The sequence below is a fragment of the Stylophora pistillata genome, chromosome 12 (genome assembly GCF_964205215.1).
Source record: "Stylophora pistillata chromosome 12, jaStyPist1.2, whole genome shotgun sequence".
NCBI classification, from domain to species: Eukaryota; Metazoa; Cnidaria; class Anthozoa; order Scleractinia; family Pocilloporidae; genus Stylophora; species Stylophora pistillata.
Genome location: NC_142530.1, coordinates 625,001 through 643,891, shown reverse-complemented (window position 1 = coordinate 643,891; position 18,891 = coordinate 625,001). Strand labels below are relative to the sequence as shown.

General features: G+C 36.1%; 1 protein-coding gene across 3 annotated transcripts; it reads right to left on the bottom strand.

Annotated features, from left to right (window-relative positions):
* Positions 1–1,513: 1,513 nt before the first annotated feature.
* LOC111327409 (syndetin) lies at positions 1,514–18,817 on the bottom strand. Of its 3 annotated transcripts, XM_022931582.2 has the most exons (35): positions 18,664–18,816; positions 18,448–18,510; positions 18,092–18,136; positions 17,874–17,942; positions 17,103–17,174; positions 16,975–17,028; positions 16,789–16,859; positions 16,596–16,713; positions 16,408–16,443; positions 15,561–15,643; positions 15,049–15,091; positions 14,258–14,437; positions 13,894–13,959; positions 13,743–13,790; positions 13,261–13,431; positions 12,625–12,719; positions 12,256–12,445; positions 12,089–12,176; positions 11,659–11,747; positions 10,791–10,887; positions 10,621–10,675; positions 10,204–10,298; positions 9,746–9,837; positions 7,825–7,854; positions 7,559–7,636; positions 7,197–7,238; positions 7,008–7,099; positions 6,715–6,811; positions 6,514–6,588; positions 6,085–6,168; positions 5,532–5,572; positions 3,925–4,005; positions 3,108–3,206; positions 2,787–2,877; positions 1,514–2,099 (listed from the first exon to the last, which is right to left on the bottom strand). In XM_022931582.2, the coding sequence occupies exons 1-35, from the start codon at positions 18,757–18,759 to the stop codon at positions 1,977–1,979; spliced, it is 2,949 nt and encodes a 982-aa protein (XP_022787317.2). In that variant the 5' UTR covers positions 18,760–18,816; the 3' UTR covers positions 1,514–1,976. The 3 variants fall into 3 exon arrangements, 2 of the variants coding, with proteins under 2 accessions (XP_022787317.2, XP_022787318.2); XM_022931583.2 differs by lacking the exon at positions 7,197–7,238 and having other exon boundaries at positions 1,770–2,099; XR_015993637.1 differs by lacking the exons at positions 1,514–2,099; positions 2,787–2,877 and having other exon boundaries at positions 3,114–3,206; positions 6,080–6,168; positions 18,664–18,817.
* Between the last annotated feature and the right edge of the window lie 74 nt (positions 18,818–18,891).

The following is an 18,891-nucleotide window of genomic DNA, read 5'->3' as shown; positions in this document are numbered from 1 at the left end:
TTGTAATCTTCAGTCCTTTATTACACTTTGCTTCATTGTATAGTGCTGGAGCACATTGAAAGGAATGGACCGGACTGGACCGGACTGGACCGGACTGGACCGGACTGGACCGCATGGAACTGGATGCTGAGGTTTCAACTCAATACACAGTAAACTAGACACCACTGAACTGAACTGAACTGGACTACACTGGAAAGGACTGGAATGGACTAGCTTGTGTTTGGACAGGAGTGCGTCATACAAGACTGAGAAGAACGCAAAAAATGATGAATATTTAAGTGAACTAAATCCTACTTGAAAACATCGTGGCCCATTGTGGAAGGGAAAATATTGCAAGATGCCATAAGAAACCCTTCTGGAGCGAGTTATGCTGACATGTTATAATTGTCTACCTACACTTTGGCGCGCTAAAGAATTCAGATCGAAAATGTGCTCAACCCATGGAAATAACTCCCGTGAGTTTCAATATTTTAGCTAAAATTTCCTCGGATAAGTGACTAACATGTAACTTCTCCCTGTATTATCACACCTTATTAGGCAAACAAGCATGCTAATCAGCCTTCGAACACCTGGGCTCTGGTTTATAAGGTAGAAAACTTCTCACCGTGTTGTGAGAGTACCAGCACTACCACTTGTTCATTAATCTTTTTGTCTATTACGTCTCGCGTCGCTTAAGTTTGACAAAAGGAGAAACGGAAGAATGCTTCCAAAGGAAAATAACAATGTAAAAGGGCTAAAATTGTCACAAGAGTCAATCGCTGAGGTTGAATTCCTCGAAGACTGTGGTAATTTCCAGAAGCTCACCCCTGATTGGCTCGTCTAACTGCACGGGTTTTTCGCTCGTCAAAGTTTTCTGATCGGCACCGTTCATAAGAAACACATTTTTTATGGTAAACGCAAACGGCAACCCCTGATTGGCTCGGTCTGATTCCACGGGTTTTAAGCCAGTAAAATTTTTCTGATTAGCAAACATTCATTACAACCACATTTTTTCATGGTAAAGGCAAACGGCAAAATTAACATCCTCTACGTTTAAGTCACAGCAAAGTTTCAAGGCATGCCAAAATCACGTGATGTCTAATGACAAAAGCCGCTGGGGGTTAGAACATAGTTCTGCGTTGTTGTTAGTTCAGGTTGGACTTTGTTGACTCAGTCAACAGTGAGATAAGTTTAGTGTGAGGCTACGCAGTTATGTTAAAAAAGTTTTGTATTTCTTGAAAAGGAAAATATTTCGTAAGGGAGAGCAACAAAGAGTGACAGAACATTGTCTCAGAGTTACTTCGCGGTTTTAAGTTAGTTTTTTTTTATATTTGCACATATTTCTTTATCTTTATTTAAAAACACAAAACTACCAGCCGCACAAGATCTGGCTTTTGACGCTCAAAACGTTGGTTGTGTTAAGCTGTTATAGCGTAAAGTGAGAAGACAGTAAGAAAAGTGAACTTAACATCGATATTCAAGGATCTTTATGCCAGTACCCGCTATTTTGACAGAAACAAAACAGACGATTGCAAGCGTTTCTCTTGGATTTAATGACAATGCTTTCTTCCCTTTATCTTTGATAAAATATCATTACAATTTAGAAAATACAAACGTGTCTTGAGATATCTCGAGTACGTATTTAAAAAAAAACAAAGTAAGCTTTTCATTTCCTTGGCTCATAAAAGACTAAGTTACGAGAACAAATGTTGTTCATGTTCGTTGAAGGCCGTTTAACATTTGTTTTCTGAGCTGAGTTTCTCAAAAAAATTCCACTATCTTCCACAGTATTAAAGGAAATTATGTGACTCTTCAACTTTTATTCCCTATCACGGTTTTTTTTCCTCTGTAAATCTTAACATACAGCTTTGTCTAAAACAAATTTAGTTCCTAATCGTTCTCCTTTTTCTTCGTGAATGTTATCGTACAATTAAAGTTTCTTAACAATAAAGCGCGAGTCAGCAATGAAATACACACAGTGAAAGCCAGTGCTCTTGCTACCGAGTTTTGGAACGTTCCATGTCTTCAATAATAGACAACAGCTTTTGTTTCCCTTTTTTTGTGAGATGTGAGCCTACACCACATGTCACCAAACTGGTCAGCTGCTTAGCAGAGTACTCCTGCGAAAAAAAGAAATCTTTATAAGTTTATCATAAAAAAGGAATGAATAATTCGCGGAGAGTACTAAGAATAAAACATTGCCATGGTAAAATGGGGACGGCAGACTACAAAAAGAAGGTAAAACAGTAACATGTCTTTATAACCAAGAATCACTTACAAAGCAAAAATTAAAAGGATTTATATTCACTAAAAGCTTTTGGGTCACTCTCTTTTGGTGAAATACAAACAAAAAAAAGGGTGAATGACCAAACTATAAATCGTAACTTTTCTGAGGAATGGATCACTCAGAGGGAAGCGGTTTTTTTAGCCCATTTTTTCTTTGCTGGATTCTTTTGGTGGATTTCCTAACAATGAGAACTTTTTGGGCCTTTATAACGTAAAGAACAATTCAATTAACTTTTAGAAAAATGACAGGCCTTATCAAGAATCCGTTGTAGAAGAATTCTGTAATGAGAAAATATTACAATGAAGTTTCCTTCAGACTCCTTTGGAACAAGGAAATATATCAGATGAAATAAAAATTAGCTCGTAGTTTGCGGCCTGAAGCATTAACCTCATTTCAGATACAGATTTCATATTTCCTTTACTAAGTATTTTTCAAAGGAAGAAAAATTTAACTCACAATCTCCAGTCCACATTCATGGTATACAACTCCCACGCAAAGTTTACTGATCTATTTCAGTTACCTTGTGTTCTCGGATCCATCTTTCCATTTCATTTTCAGTGAGGTAAAATGCCTTGACATATGTTTCTACAAACTCACGGTCCGGGATTGGTCTGAGAAAAAAAACAAACAATCATGCTGGTTACTTCTTTTTATGACGTCAAAAACCTGCTGGGTTCATAACACATCATACTCCTCTCACTGACGTCAAAAACCTGCTGGGTTCGTAACACATCATACTCCTCTCACTGACGGCAAAAACCTGCTGGGTTCATAACACATCATACTCCTCTCACTGACGGCAAAAACCTGCTGGGTTCATAACACATCATACTCCTCTCACCGAGTATCTGTAAGTTTCTCCAATTTCATGAGGTATTGTTGAAAGTCAAGTTGCATCAATGCTCGGCCCTCGTTGCTACACTTCTTGGCACTTGCAAATCTTCAAGAAAAAAACCCTGTACTTAATGATTTGATTATCTGTGCATGATATTCTTCAGTAGCCTTGCAATTGACAATAGTTAAGTTCCAGTAAGGCCTTTGACTATTGTTGAAAGAAGCCTGGCTTTGACAAGATTCAAACTTGTTCTTCTCAGACAGTAGTAAACGCCTACATGTATTTTGGGAGCAAAGCACACTTTAGATGGTATCTTGGAGGTATCGGTCCAAGTCCTGTCAAAGCCTGAATTTTTATAGCATCTTTCAATGGTACGTCAAAGCCTGATTCAAATTTTAATATTTTCCATGATTTGATATCTAGTCATAAAATAGATGAATCCCTACCATTCCAAAGTCAATTAACCTACAGTACCTCCCTTGCTTACCACTTACAGGTAGATACAACTATTGAACATAAATTTAAGGTAAGACGATCTTGTAACTACAGCAGCCGAAGGGGGCACGTATGGAACAAAGCAGAATATCAGTGAATAAATAATGTTTATCAACGAAAACACCAATTCAACTTCCTGTGAAATTTATATTTCATACACTGCTTAGAAATAAAACAACCACTCTTGATTTAATAATAAAAGACCGTTTATAGTGATTGCTCGTCATCAAAGAAACAGCTAAATTACCCGAAAAATGCGCGAAACCCCGCTTTGCTATACACACGAAATGGACAGCAGATTTTTGCAACTTAGTAGAAGCATTCTCACCCTTCCACAAAGGTCCTGTTCACAAGGCGAATACAATGATCCCATAAGACTGTGCGAGCCTCTTGAGGAACAGGAATTTGTCTGTGGGGAAAAGAAACTCAACTGAATGTCAATTTATTTCCCGGCAGTTAACTGCTTGGCAATAATGTTGTCTCAAGCTGATGTATGACCAAGATGCTTCTTGTTATTTGAAGTCCACAAAAAGCACTCAAGTGTCGTGCACATTTTTTCGATTCATGTAATAAACTGTTGCAGAATTCAACAATACGTTAGAGGAAAATCTCTGCGGAGCGCTGGTTCGACAATCGATAGGACTGTATCTTTCCGATTTCTTTCCGATTTTTTTCGTTTATGATCCATACAATATCCGATAATGATTCTATTTATCTGCTATTACAACGGAAATACAAGCCTAAACTACGTTTGACGTTACTTATTCGTGATTTACTAAAATCCCAAGCTTTTTCATGTCGACTTGATTTTAACCGCTGTTTCCCATTATAAGCCGATTAACAGTTCCGTAATTTACACTCTCACGCTCGCATCATTTGCGGCACGAATGACACATCACGCAACGTCACCAGATGTTCCAACTCAAACGCGCACGCACAGTTTCCCTAGAAAATTCCTTACCTAATTATTTTAGACCGTTATTGATTTTCTATATCACTTCTGCCGTGCGCAATCCGATTATTCTTGCTAAAAGTCTGCCATTACAGTGCTACGCTCAATTATACACCTAAATCTTAAGTAACCCAACTGTCATCAAACTCTCAGCTTAATTACTAAATTACTTAATTAATTACTAAATTACTTAATTACTGATTAAAAAAGCGATGAGGATCAATGCAAAGAACCAAGAAAAGGTCATAATCAATGGACAGGATATTGAAGATGTCGATGAGTTCGTGTGCTTGGGGGCCAAATTTTGTAAAGAGGGTGGTGGTATAAAGGACTTGAAGAACAGGTTATCAAAAGCCAGAGGTGCCTTTAACAAACTAAAGAAGATCTGGATCTCTAATAACATCTTGAGGAAAACAAAACTGAGGCTGTATAAAACTCTACTAGTGCCAGTCTTACTCTATGGATCTGAGACATGGAAGATAAACTGAGGAGATGATAAAGAAGTGAATGTATCCCATAATAGGTGCCTACGAAGGATCCTCGGAATCCGATGGCAAGACCATGTCAGCACCAAAGAGCTACTGGAAAAGGCAGGCATGAAGCCACTGAGTGCGGAAGTGATGTCTCGTAGATGGAAAATGATTGGTCATATTCTTAGGAAAGATCGTAATAATGATTGCAATGTTGCTATGAACTGGGTGCCACAAGGTAAAAGGAGAAGGGGAAGACCAAAAACCACTTGGAGACGAACAGTAGAGAAAGAAAGGCAAGAGGCGGGTTGGAGATCGTGGGAGGAGGTGCGGACAGCAGCAACCAATCGAGAGGAGTGGAAAAGCTCTGTGAAGGCCCTATGTGCCACGAGGCATAAGAAGGATTGATGATGAATTACTAAATTAGAAAATAAAGTATCACGCGATACGCTTACAAGATTTTCGCGACATAAACTAATCCACCGTATTTACATTTCAAGACTCAAAACTTACTTGGCTAGTTGAGACAGTCTCATACTGAAAACTTGTAATTCCTGATTACCAAGAGAAGCACATAGACATAATTAGGTCCAATATGCCAGATGTAGGATATGAGTAGTGGTAATTGGAATACAGAATTCTGTGGTGTACTCTGACTTAACACTTATCCCTGTTTTAGCATTGGAAAAGGTTTATGTTGTTTATGCCCCCTTCAAATGGATTTCAATGCACTGTAATTAAAACTGCGCATTACCAGAATGTAGAGAGCTTTTTTAATAAAAACACCTATTAAACTTTTTGTCTAACAAAATACTTACAAAACCCTAAACCAATGAATGGGCGAGACAGAAGAGGATTTCCATATAATACTCCTTTTTTACCAACTAATAATTTATTCATACATCTTTTCCAAGAGAAGATTTTTAAATAGTTTCAGTTTTTGCCAAAATTCTTTTCTTTTATACTAGATGACACTGTTTGAAAATTTACTAAAATTTGATTGACGAAATGATTGGAAGAAATCAATCTGAATGAATGTTACTTTAATTCAGAATACACACTGTACCGCCACAAGAACGTCGATATAGGCATTGTGTTGAGACATGATGTCCCGAATATCCCATCGCACTCCAGTCATCAGTTGAAGTGTCTGAAATCAATGGACAAGGGGTCAGTCATTTTAACTTGCTTGTACAACATAAAACATTTTTGATAAGCATAATTCCCAAATTCCCTTCAAACTTTTGCTCTGACGAAGGGCTAATGCTTAAAATGTAAGCTTTAGAAACCTTTTACGGTGGCCAATTTACAATATCAATTTAGTTAATAAGACCAAATTATCTCCCTTCAAAACAGTTCATAGGTAGCTATTTTATAATCCAAACCATCTCTGCCTTTGTTTATGTACATGTAAATACTCATAATTTAACAACACTGTTCGGGAAAATTAATTAGTAATAACACTTTCCTTTAATTTCCAGAGGAATTCTCTCACCTGATCATAATCAAGTACTCTTGAGCCCACACTTCTATAAACTGGTCGCCTGAGTTCCTGGGCAGTACTCACAGTCTGTGGATTTCAGTCAATCAAACTTAGTGGTCAACTCCTAACTGAAACTCTTCGATGTTTTTTATAAATAATGATTTAATAACAAGTTATACTTGAGTTTCTGTGACTGATTCAAGAGTAGCTTACCTGGGAATAAAACTGTGAGAGAAATGCTCGTTTATTAGCGGGTATCATTGCCTCAAGGTGGGGATGAAGAAATTCAAACTGACCAGCTAAAAACACTCTGAGACAAACAAAACAAAATGCATTTAAGAGTTCTTAACTGACCAAGCAAAACAGAACCTTGGACCTTAGTAACACTTCAACTGAAGATGCCCTCTGTTAAATTATTTTTTCCTGAAGATCTTACAGACACTGGTAAGTCATAGAACATAAACATCATTCCCAAAACTTTGAAAAAGTGAAGCACTGCAACTTACAAAGATTCTGTAGCAATTATTCTCTCAGACAATCCAAACATGGTATCAACTCGAGAAAGATCCACAAGTGGAGACAAATAAGGATGTTGAACCTGAAAATATGAAAACAAATACTTACATTATATTCATAAGTGATTAACCCTTAGATAAATTCCTTAACACAACTTGTATCAATCATACACCTCAAACCTTCATATCACTTCCACTATTCATCATTTCAGCAGATTCCAACTATGAAAATTAAAAACTCAGATTATCAGAAACAAGTAAGTTCAACCCTAATAGCAGGGTTAGGGCTAGCAACAGACTAGCTGAAATAAATTCATTATAATTATTTTGAGATTGACAGTTAACTGCACTTTTTGAAAGTGATTTCTACTATTTACAGGAGTTAAGTGGGAACTAATGATTTGACCACCAAAGTAGACTTCATCATCTGAGCCAAGGAGTTGTTTGTCACTAATAAGTCTGGCTGAGAACTGATTGGTCAATTTTGCTGTGATGTTATTAGCTGTATTAAGACAGTCGTGACTTGTGTTTATGGTACTTACATGTTGAATAAGATTGTCTGAAATTCTTTTTAAACTTGTCCTCAGCTTTATACTCAAACCATGGGCACTACCATCCACCTAATATCAACCAGAATTAATGATAAAAATAATATCATTCTGTAATAATTCATTGAAGGAATCTTCTTAAGTATGACACTAAAACTAATCGGCACAAGTGGTTAATAATTTACTTAACAGGCAATATTATTTAACTTTCTTAAATTCATATTTATAATTTTTTTAAAAAGACTGTTTCACATTCTCACCATTACTTCTGGGGCAAAAAATGATGCAACCTGCAAAAAATTTATTCTCATCAATTCACTACATAAGAAATAAGAAAGGAGTGATGTTTGGTATACAATTTTTCCCTAGTGGTTTAAACTAAACAAACTAAATCGTTTGTTGTGAAATTCTACTTATCGAAGCCAAGAAAGTATTACTTAATGCCATATTAACCATGTAAGTGAAAAACTCTAACTAACTTCTACTTTCAACACACAGTTGTGAAAACTCCACAGTAGTGTGTTGAAAGTAGAAGTTAGTTGGAGTTTTTCACTTACATGGTTAATATGGCACTAAATAGTTTGTATGAAATATAAACTATAAACAATGTTGAGCAGCCAATAAGAACATGCAATGAAACAATCTTCACGTGCGAGCTACAACTGAAGAAAATTGAAGAAAAGAAACCTGAAAAGAGTTTCAGGCCACTATGAGATTCAAGTGTTTCTCTCACTGAATCAAGCTAACAATTAGAAGACACATTTAACAAACAAGGTGCATTTTTAGTAGGTTGTTTGTTCCCTGTTTAGGAATCTAGTCACAATGAAGAAATACAGAATAAAGATTTGTTAATCTATCAGACCAAGGGATAAAATGATTCTAATGTTTAAGTTAAAATGAAAGAAATTGAGAAAAAAGAACCCTCCACTTCAAAATAAGACTAATTCCAAACTAACAGGTTGTGACTATATTCCCCTACAAGAAACAATAACAAAAAATATATATATATGTCATGTGACCTTGTCACTCAGTTAGTAACAGGGTCCAGCAGGTATATGGAAGAATCGGGTTTATCTATTGTTAAAGCATGAAATTTTTTAGGCTTCTTTTTGAGCAATTTCTCCAATTACTCATGGCAGCTCACCTGTAAAGATCATTTGATTACCTGTTACTTACTGACTTAACTGGGGTGAGCAAGAGTGTAAAGCCCTCAGACACTTGAGATTTGCCTCACGACTGCTAGTTCTTAGCTTTTTTAAGGTTACCATGCACCTTCAGGAGTGTCTTGTGTGCAAGCGATGTAGCACATCCAGTTGAAACTGCAGATATCTAAACCTCTGTATTAAATTAAAGCTTATAGGACTGGCTATCAGACTATACCAAAAATTTTGAAAAACAATGAATCGTCAAATTTTTCACGACTTCTAAATGCAAGCACCCGAATCACCTTTTGAACATTACATGTCAAAGCGAATTTTGTTTTTGGCTTATTTAATGTGTTCCTCCATTTCCAGGGCCAAAGCACTAAAAAAACGTGTCTGCGATTTGCCATATTCAATTTCAGTGAAAAGTTAGAGAACATTTTTGAAATAGGATTAGAAAAATGTGGAGTGATTGTGATATTTAGATATACGGCAATAAAAACCTTCGATGTTCTTTGATTTCAATGCTTTAATCCACACACTATCCACATGGCAGCCAACGAGTACCACAACAACAACTTTCACTAGGTATCACGGGATGCCTACAAACACAACCTTTTCACACTTCCGGTACAATACACTACAGTGATAATACAAAAATCGCTCTTAAAAAAAAGTACTTAGAAATAAAAAATTAATTTGGAGACAAGTTTACGTTGTTTATATGTAAAACTAGCTACTGTCAAAATTTGAGAGCAATCGAACAAATTCCCTTTGACTTGTAGCTCTTAAAAGGTGATTCGAGCGGTTGCATTTAGAAGTTGTGAAAAATTTGACAATTCATTTTTTTAAAAGTTTTTGGTATAGTCTGTTAGCCAGTCCTATAAGCTTTAATTTGATATAGGGGTTTAGATATCTACAGTTTAAACTGCACACGCTACATTGCTTGCACGCAAGACACCCCTGAAGGTGCACAGTCACCTTAACAACAGAATGGTGTTGCAGCAAGGAAGAAAGCCAACAGTAACGTATTACTCACAGCAAACAAGTAGTAATCAAACAACTGTGACATGCAGATCACAACATCAAAGGCTATGGGCTTCAATACATTCATCATTTGCATGTATTTACCTACAATGAACACAACCAGTTTCAGTTACATGATTATAGTGTTAAGAATACCTACAAGATAGTAAAGATAAATAATTTAAGTAGATACCAAACCAGAACTCCTGTCATGATAACATCAGTTGAAATCAAAAGGGCTGTCTAGAGTTACAGATTGTCACAAGCCAAAACCTGACAACAACGACTGGCAAACCTTCACTTATAGCTCCAAACAGACAGTTTTGTTAATTAATACACTATTTCTTCTCCTTTTTCTTCTTTTGTTTTTGTGTTCATTTTTTTTTTTTTAAATAAAAACCTCATTACAAGTGGCAGTATTCTGGAACATGTATACAGTCAGACACAAACTCAGATAATTATTATACCTACCAAACACTCTCAACACATTGAGGGTTGTGTTGGTGATACACGGAACTTTAGACAAAAATTTTTGATGTTTTCTGCTATGAGCAGAGCTTTCTGTCCTAAAATAAAATCATATTTTCAATTAAGGAACCACCTTCAAAGTACTTGACTGTACATCTGTATTAAGTTGTTGACTGAGGTGAAATATAATGCTGTTCCCCAACATAGTCACTTGTAATGTAGACTATGTCATGGGGTTAGTTGGTTTTCAACAGATGTGATTCAGTATTGACATCCTTATGGATTTGTTTTGTTATTGCCTCAGAGGACTACTTTCATGCAGCTAAGAGTTCATTAGAAAACAGAAGAGTGTCAGTAGTTGCATTGTACTCCCATCTGTTGTGCAGCAGATGGAATAGAGACAGACTATCCACATCACACCTGCTCAATGGAATTTCACCAGTCCTTTCATCCACATAATCCAACTTGAGTTCCTCTAAAAAGAAGAACCAAGGAACAGGTAAACTAAATTTAAAAAAATGGAGCACTACAGATTGCAAGATTGGGTGAAAAAAACACATCAGATAAAAAGAAACACCAATTCCTTTTACCTGGAATATCATCATCTTCATCATCTTCTTCATCATCATCTTGACTAAGTCCTCTGGATTTCTTTTCATTTTCATTAACATCACCATCTACTATTTCCTTGAGAGTGAAGAAATAGACTTCACATCCCATACTGTCAGTATCATAAGCAGTTTAAAGTTTGTCTAGCAGAAAGTGTCACATGCTACAACATGTGTGCTCTATCAGAGTCTGGTCATGTGGCCTGTGCATTATAATTTCCATTTGTTACTTTAAATTGAGCTTTACATGTTTCAAAGGCTGCCTCACCAACCCATTTTATATATCTCTATATAGAACAAAAATTTAGACCGCCTCCAAGTTAGCTCAATGGATAGAGCACTGGACTGATGGGCAGGAGGTCGAGGGTTCGAGCCCCGGCCGGACCAACACTCAAGGTCTTAAAATAATTGAGAAGAATATGCTACCCTCTACAACATCAAGAAATGGTTAGATATTCTAGTCTTGTTGGATAGGGACGAATAAATGGAGGTCCCATCTTCTGCAGGAGGGGTAGGAGACGTTAATTTCCCACGCACAAGATTACTGTGTGATGGATGTCCTTCCCCAGGGTGGGATGGGTGGGTTGGGTTTAGGTGGATGAACCTAGTAGGGGACTACGTGTCCTCTTGTTCTTCCACCTGTACAATGTACAAATCTTTAGAAACAAATTTACATACTTATATTTATCATGATTTACAGAGTGACATATCACAGGTATTTAGAGGTTGTCTTATTTGTTCAAATTCTAGTGAACTTTAAGTTAAATTTAGAGGTTGTCTTATTTGTTCAAATTCTGGTGAACTTTAAGTTAATAAAGCTTTTTCCATCTGAAAGAAGAATAAAACTCACTCCATTTTCTGCCAATACATCCTCCCCTTCATCTTCAACATACACATCATCAAAAGGATTACCATGAGTGGAATATCTTGGGAAGAAACCTGTTAAAAGTTTTAATTCAATCAGGTGAGAGAAACCTTCAGAAAATTGGCCTATATGTGTATTAAGAACTTCAAAAAGATTGATAAATGGTGGAAACTCTTTTAAATGGGCCTCTCTCTCACACGTGTATACATTGTGTAAGTGGCTAAAGGGGCAATGCCTGATCAATGGCTGCTGACAGGAATTTCCACAACTACATATAACAATAGGCACTGAAAATGCAGAAAATTCTCATTTTTTAATACATAAACTGTAACAGCTCTGTTTTCCTTTTTTTTTTTTTTTCTCATTTCTTTGTTGTATACTACCTATACACAACATTAAGTGAAAGTGTAAATACCTGTGTCTGTGGTGACTTGAACCGTTCCTGATCCTGTTCTTTTGTGAGTTTTGATGAGTGGATGCTGATGTTTCATAAAACGAAATTCCTGCAGAGAATGTGCCGAAAATCTTTTAAAGTAAATCTCTCAAGTCCAGTGTAACACAAGTCTATGAGTTTCTACTTACTGAAAGGTCCACAATTTTGAAAGATGCCTTCACAGGACATAACTCCCAAGCATCATTTTCAAGAAACATTCGAAGTTCATCCATTCTTGACCTGTGGTAAGTCTTGAAATATTTCACAGTTTGTGTTCGTATAGAATCATGGAGATCCTCTGATGTGCTGCCACAAAACTCTTCACCAACAGCTATCAACCTATGACAAGAAAACATGTCACAAATTTATTAATATTTAAAGACAAAATATATCTGCTACGTAATTTCACAATTTCAAATATATTTTTGTAAACATGCACATACATCAGTTTTGCTTGTAGATCATTTAACATATGAATCTTTTATTTCAATTGATACTGCTCACAGCTGTAACCCTACCTGTTGACAAGATCCAAAACATAAATGAAGTCATCATATTTGAAATAAGACAGGTCATGAGCAAGAAGATGTGTTTTGATTCTCTCCTGGACTTCCTAATGGGTAAGAAATACAACACTCTGTTACTTAATTTGCAATCATGTATACTCTGTCATTAATCAAGTAAATAGTATTCAACTTATTACATTTCATGGCTATTTCCTTTATCCCAGATCCATAAAAAATTGGTACATACCACACAGGTGAATTGTGCTTTTTGCTTGTGCTGATTGGCTAATTCAGTTCAATTAGCAAGTAATATTCTCCTCTTGGTAGCCAAAAAAGACAAAATTGTGCAACTGCAATTTCATTTCCTACCATTTTTCCATCTGTTTTTGGTTTATGTGTGGTATCCACTAAATTGATTATTCACCTCTGAGTCAGTGAAAATGGTGGATATTTACCTTGACACTTTTTATGCTTGGTAAATATTTAATGATATTCAACTCCACTTTGGTGAATAACTGTTAATTGACAAGTTGTTCAAGAAGTGCTCGGTAGGCAAGAGAGAAAACAATGCCATGTTGGGGGTGAAGCACAGTGGTGCTTGTTAAGACCAAGGTGCACTTCCTACCCAAACTCATTGTTAAAACAAACCTTCCATATCCTATTTAGTCCATGTTCTAGTTTCTGTTGAATGTAATTTTTGTTATAAGTTGCCTCTGCTGATGGTTCATCTTGTTCAGTCTCACTGATGTGCATAGCAGGATCATATTGTTCATGCCATTTGATAATATGATGATAGCTTAACATCAGTGACCACAACACCTAAAGAATTTGAATTTCTGTCAGACAAACATGAAATTATAATACTGAAAAAAGATACAAGACAAAAACAACATAGAGCTTGGAAATCCGTGCCCCTATCACTTAAAAAACCTGATTAATTCAACTACAGACTGAACAGTTTTTTTTTTTAATTAAAAACATAACTTTGTACACTAAATAAGTATATGGCTTATGGCAGCCATTAGAGGTCACCAAATTGGCAAATTTCATGGCAACTTCATTGGGAAAACTGTTATCCAGTTAATCTGAATGGTTGCAGGTCAGAGTGCTGTAGTTCCTGCGATTCCTACCTTACAAAGATCTGATAGACATGAGGTAAACTGTTCAGCTCCAACTTTCTGAAAAAAAAATTATAACTGTAATTGGTTTGTTGACCCAATGGAGAAATATCAATTTGTAAATCTGTTACTACAAAATAATCAAATAAAGAGATAGTTTTACCTTGCAGTGCTCCTCAAAATGAAGATGCTGAAAGCCATCTTCAGTAATAACTTCAGAAGAAAATTCCTAAATATAGCAAAAACAGGGCAGACATTTCAAGAATTGATAATTAACATTTTCTGCTTAATAACACATGACTATCTAATGACTTTTTTTCCAATCAAACATCTAGAAATGATAACAATTAACATTTAGCCAGGCTGAAAAATTACCAGGGTTCTATATACACCTATCAGATCAACAGGTATATATTCACCGAGTTCCCATTTAATGGATGACTTTTTTCTACAGTTGGACTCCTAAATCAAGGCTACATAATATAATTTTCAATTAACATCCTGATCTTTATAAAAGCAGTAAGTACCCCAAGGTGATCCATTACAACAGAAAATGATTCGTGATTAATGGCTGTCATGAAATGTATGATCAGTTTATCCATTGCAATCTGTGTCTTGCCCAGGTATCTGTAAGCAGTCAGCAGCCGTTCATAATTCACGGGAGTAAAGTTTTTGCACATCTTCCCTAGAGCCACATCAAGTTGTTTCTGGAAGAGGAAATAGTCAGGAGAAATTGCAGTGATTTAAGTTTAAGGATTTGTAATGGTACAAACTGAGTACATGTAATCTACCTTAAGAAAAGGTGCATCATTCAGAACTCATTGTTTATTATTTAATCACTTTCACCAGAGTGTGGTGAGGGTCGCACAACAGAGCGAGGCTCAAAATTAAGTGCACCCAATATCCCACCCATCCCACCCCAGGGGAGGATATCCATCACACAGTAATCTCGTGTGTGGGAAATTAACTTATCCTACCCCAACCCTGCAGGAGACGGGACCTCCACTTATTCGTACCTATCCGAGAAGACTAGAATATCTAACCATTTCTTGTTATAGAAAGGTAGCAAATTCTTCTCAATTATTTTAAGACCCTGAGTGTTGGTCAGGCCGGGGCTCGAACCCTCAACCTCCCACACAAAAGGCCAGCATTCTATCCATTGAGCTAACCTGGAGGTGGCAATATTGAAATTATAGATAATATAAACTTTAAGGTAGGTGCGATTCACAGTCAGTTTACAACAGGACTTCTGGCTTAGAAGACTGTTGATATGATTAGCTTGGGATAGAAATAACTGATACATTGACTGGAAACTTACCTCAATGTCTATAAGAGTCTCTTGTAAGTTTGAACTCAATTCACTGAAAATCAAAGACAATGAATTACACAGACTGGTTTAGATTAAGTGTCCATTGCCTGATTAGAGAGGATCTGTGTTATTGAAGTTTTTGTATTATTTAAAAGAACAATTATTAAGAAACTTGTCATGACAAAGGAAACTGTCCTTAACAAAGAGGTGTCTGTGAGGAGGGGACTACACTCAGTTGCCTTAATAAAAAGGCTAATGTATACAGTTTGTTTGATCAAGTTAAAAAATCCAGGCCCTACAAGGAAAAAAGTTTTGCTTTTGTCCTGCCAATCTTGATGGCTTTAGTTCCCATTATCATGTGATTTTAAGATATCAGGTGTACATCAAACCCACTTCTAATCAATCAACAGAACCTTTTAGTTTACTTATGATGATTTCCATGTTTCAAAATCTTTTGTAATGGTAAGATGCCAGCTGTGGTCCTAGGCACAACCAGTGTGGGAGCAGAACCACATAGTTACCTTATACAGCTGTAATGTTTGAATGCCCTGGCTGCCTTCTCGCACTCAAGGCACAGGTCAATAGCACCAGGATAATCCTCTTCCTACAGAAAAATGTAAAACCATTAATTTTGTGAATTCTGTCACTGAATACCAAGGGTGACAAACTAAGACAGGTGTAGTTTTTACAACAATATGGCAAAGTCAGCTGACACAGACAGAAAAAAACCTGCAGGTGCCACTGACACACAAAAAAAATAACATTGAATAACACAGTTACAAATTCTGCTATCTCATTGGTTCTTATAAGGTTTCTGGTGGTCATGGAAACAATTTGGGAGTTTGAAGCTGCTGCAGATTAATATAGTCTTACTACCTTAGAGGCAGAACAAAGAACTGAGTGGTAAACAATATTCAAATTACATATAAGATATTCTTCTTTGAATTATCCAGTTTCCTACTAGTTACTTATTAATTTGCTAAGTGAGATACTGTATTTGTCTGTGGAAAAGGTTATCAGTAAAAAATTATAAAGAGAATTAAAAGAGAAAGGAAAACAAATATAAAGTTATTTGCTGGACAGATGTAATTCAAAGTTCAACTTTATAGTGAAAAAGCATCCTAAAGAGCTCTGTTAAAATTCTTCAAAGTAAAGACCCCTTTGCTGGTGAATAATAAGTTATTCACCACTAAAAGTCTACTGAGTACATTCTTGTTAAATTCTACATCCTTTTTAAAATTGTCACCAATTTTTTGTGGTAGCTAAGGTATCATGATGTTGTCTTTTCAAACATTTTTAACAACTAATTATTAGTTACATTGGTAACTGATAATATCTAGTATATGTTTCCCATTATCTTGCTCATACCTCAAGCATTTCTTTGAGTCTGACATCTGTCCTTTGCTTGAATTGGGAGATGTAAAAATTCAATTTTTAATAAAGGGAAATAAATGTAAATTGGGGTGTGATGAAATATTTCTGTAGTCTGTCTGTGCTATTGTTCTACTCAACACCAATCATAGTGCTTACAAAGAATTCAACAAATTGTTCCTCACCAGTGTCTTTATTGTTCTTAAGGAGTCTAGTAAGATACGTAGGTGCTGCTTCTTTCGATGTTTAGCCAATATTCCTAATCCACCCGCAGATACTCCTCTCTTAGCCCGATCCAAGTGTCTAAAAGGTATATTTCAAAAGTCAATAACAAAACAGTTATGCTAAGGAAGAAACAAGAAAAGAACTTGATCCAACCTTCGTCCTCTGTCACAGATTGAAGAAGCAGTATGTAATGATTCTTCCAGGTCCATTACTCTTTGTAATTCCTACAATTAAAGAACCAACGGAAAAATGTCAGTACCCACTAATAACAGAACCATCTCCTTTTTTCAACTATTGTAAGATTCATGAAACAAAACGAACTCTTTCAAATAACATTACCTGCACATAAGCACTGTGGTTTTCCAGAACTTTCTTGTAAAGTGTTTTTGAGACCTTAAACAAATTACAAACAAGTTATTTGGTCTGCATCCTGGTAAAGATGCCATGAACAAAATAACTGAGCTTACTGCCTGAAGCTGTCTCCGTAGGTCATTTCGATAATCATCCAGATCATCAAGGTCCAAGACTTCTGGAAGTTGCTATAACACGAAAATGTAAGAGTTAAATTATGAAAGATAGTGGTTAGTGAAAACTGGAAAGGCACAGGGATTGTTTTTCTACAATATAAATATCTCAAGTTGATCAAAAAAGTCCTCAGTTTATCAAAAATAGAGATCACTACTTGCTTCTGTATCAATAGTTCAAATCAGTGAATTAATCCTTGGCTTTTGAGAAGCGATTTATTCCACACATCGTTTAAATTGACAGCTAAAAGTTCTTCTATATATATATATATTAAATTGTTAGTCTTTTGTGGGACCTTTCTTAATAGACCATCTTTTTTGTTTCATTCTTTACCAGCATCAAAATACAAACAAAGTTCCCAAGGATATGTTTTGATTTCTGCATCTGAAATGACAAGTTTCATTTGCCAAACTCTCTTGTGATTGGTCAGATGAAGTACAATGACAAATAGGTGTCTGAAGCAGCAGGAATCAGAAAGCAGGTGTCTTCTAACAGGTGGTTGCTGCACTCCAACCTCCACTGCCAGATTTTGCAGCTCTCCTGCTTCTATTTTCATTTGGTACCCAAAAATCCCTCAGCTAAGCTGCCTGACTGATTTTTTAATATCAGCAATATTAACAATAATTTGATGTTTCAATGAATATGAATGATCCCACCTGGGTTTTAAATAAGGATAGAACTGAGTAAAATTTAGGAATAAGCAGAATACTTACATGAAGCTCATAATCACTGGAATCAAATGAGGAGTCATTGAAATAGATGTCCTTTATTGCTCCTAACACCTGGAAGACAGCATCAGAGAATGAGTATGCAAATAACTATGAACAGAATAAAAACAAAAACAACAACAATTATCATCTCCCTCTTCGCTCATCAAACATTTTTCAAATTCTACACTGTTGAAACAGAAACAATTCATAGAAAAACACACCTCTTCATCGGAACGAGGGTCATCCTGAAATTCCCGAACATCATCCTAAACAGAACACAAAATAATTTTGATGATGTTTCGAGTGATATTGTCAGTGTGATCTTGGTTAACTACATAAGGTGCTATTCACGCGCACCAGGCCATCCGCTCATCGAATTATCTCGAACAAAATCCAAAAGATCAACAAGAAAATCTTTAAAATCTTCCCCTGCCATCTCTGGTCAACATAAAACCATTCAAGCTGATAAATAATTTCCAAAATAACTGTATTATGCTGATTATTTTAGTGGACACATTATGTTTATAAAATCATGGAAGTAAAATCCTAAAGCTTCGAGGTATTTTTTCTTACACACCTTATATACAGCCTCAGGCAGGATTTCGGAAGAGTCTCCGTCATGAGTGTCCTTCTGGGATTGCTTAAAAATAATGAAAAACCTCTAAAACTAACCACCACAAAAGTATGGGTGTTGAAAAAAGAAACCCATTCACACCACTGAGCATATTTTATCAGATATAAAAGTTATCAAACTTAAACCTTCCTTTAGCGACTGATCCAAATAATCACTTACCCCTTGACGAAGTAAGTTATACACTTGATTCCGCAGACTTGTAAATTTCACCTTCGCAGTTTCCTTCGCAGAACCTTTACCCTTGTCTTCCATCATCCATCCAAGCCACCGAGGAAAAAGGGGTTGGTCAGCGGTTACTAATTTCGAAAATACTGTTCTAAATAAGATCACGCAAAGATCACGCCATCCGCACCAACTCACAAATCTCCTCCTCAGTCTTCGGGCATA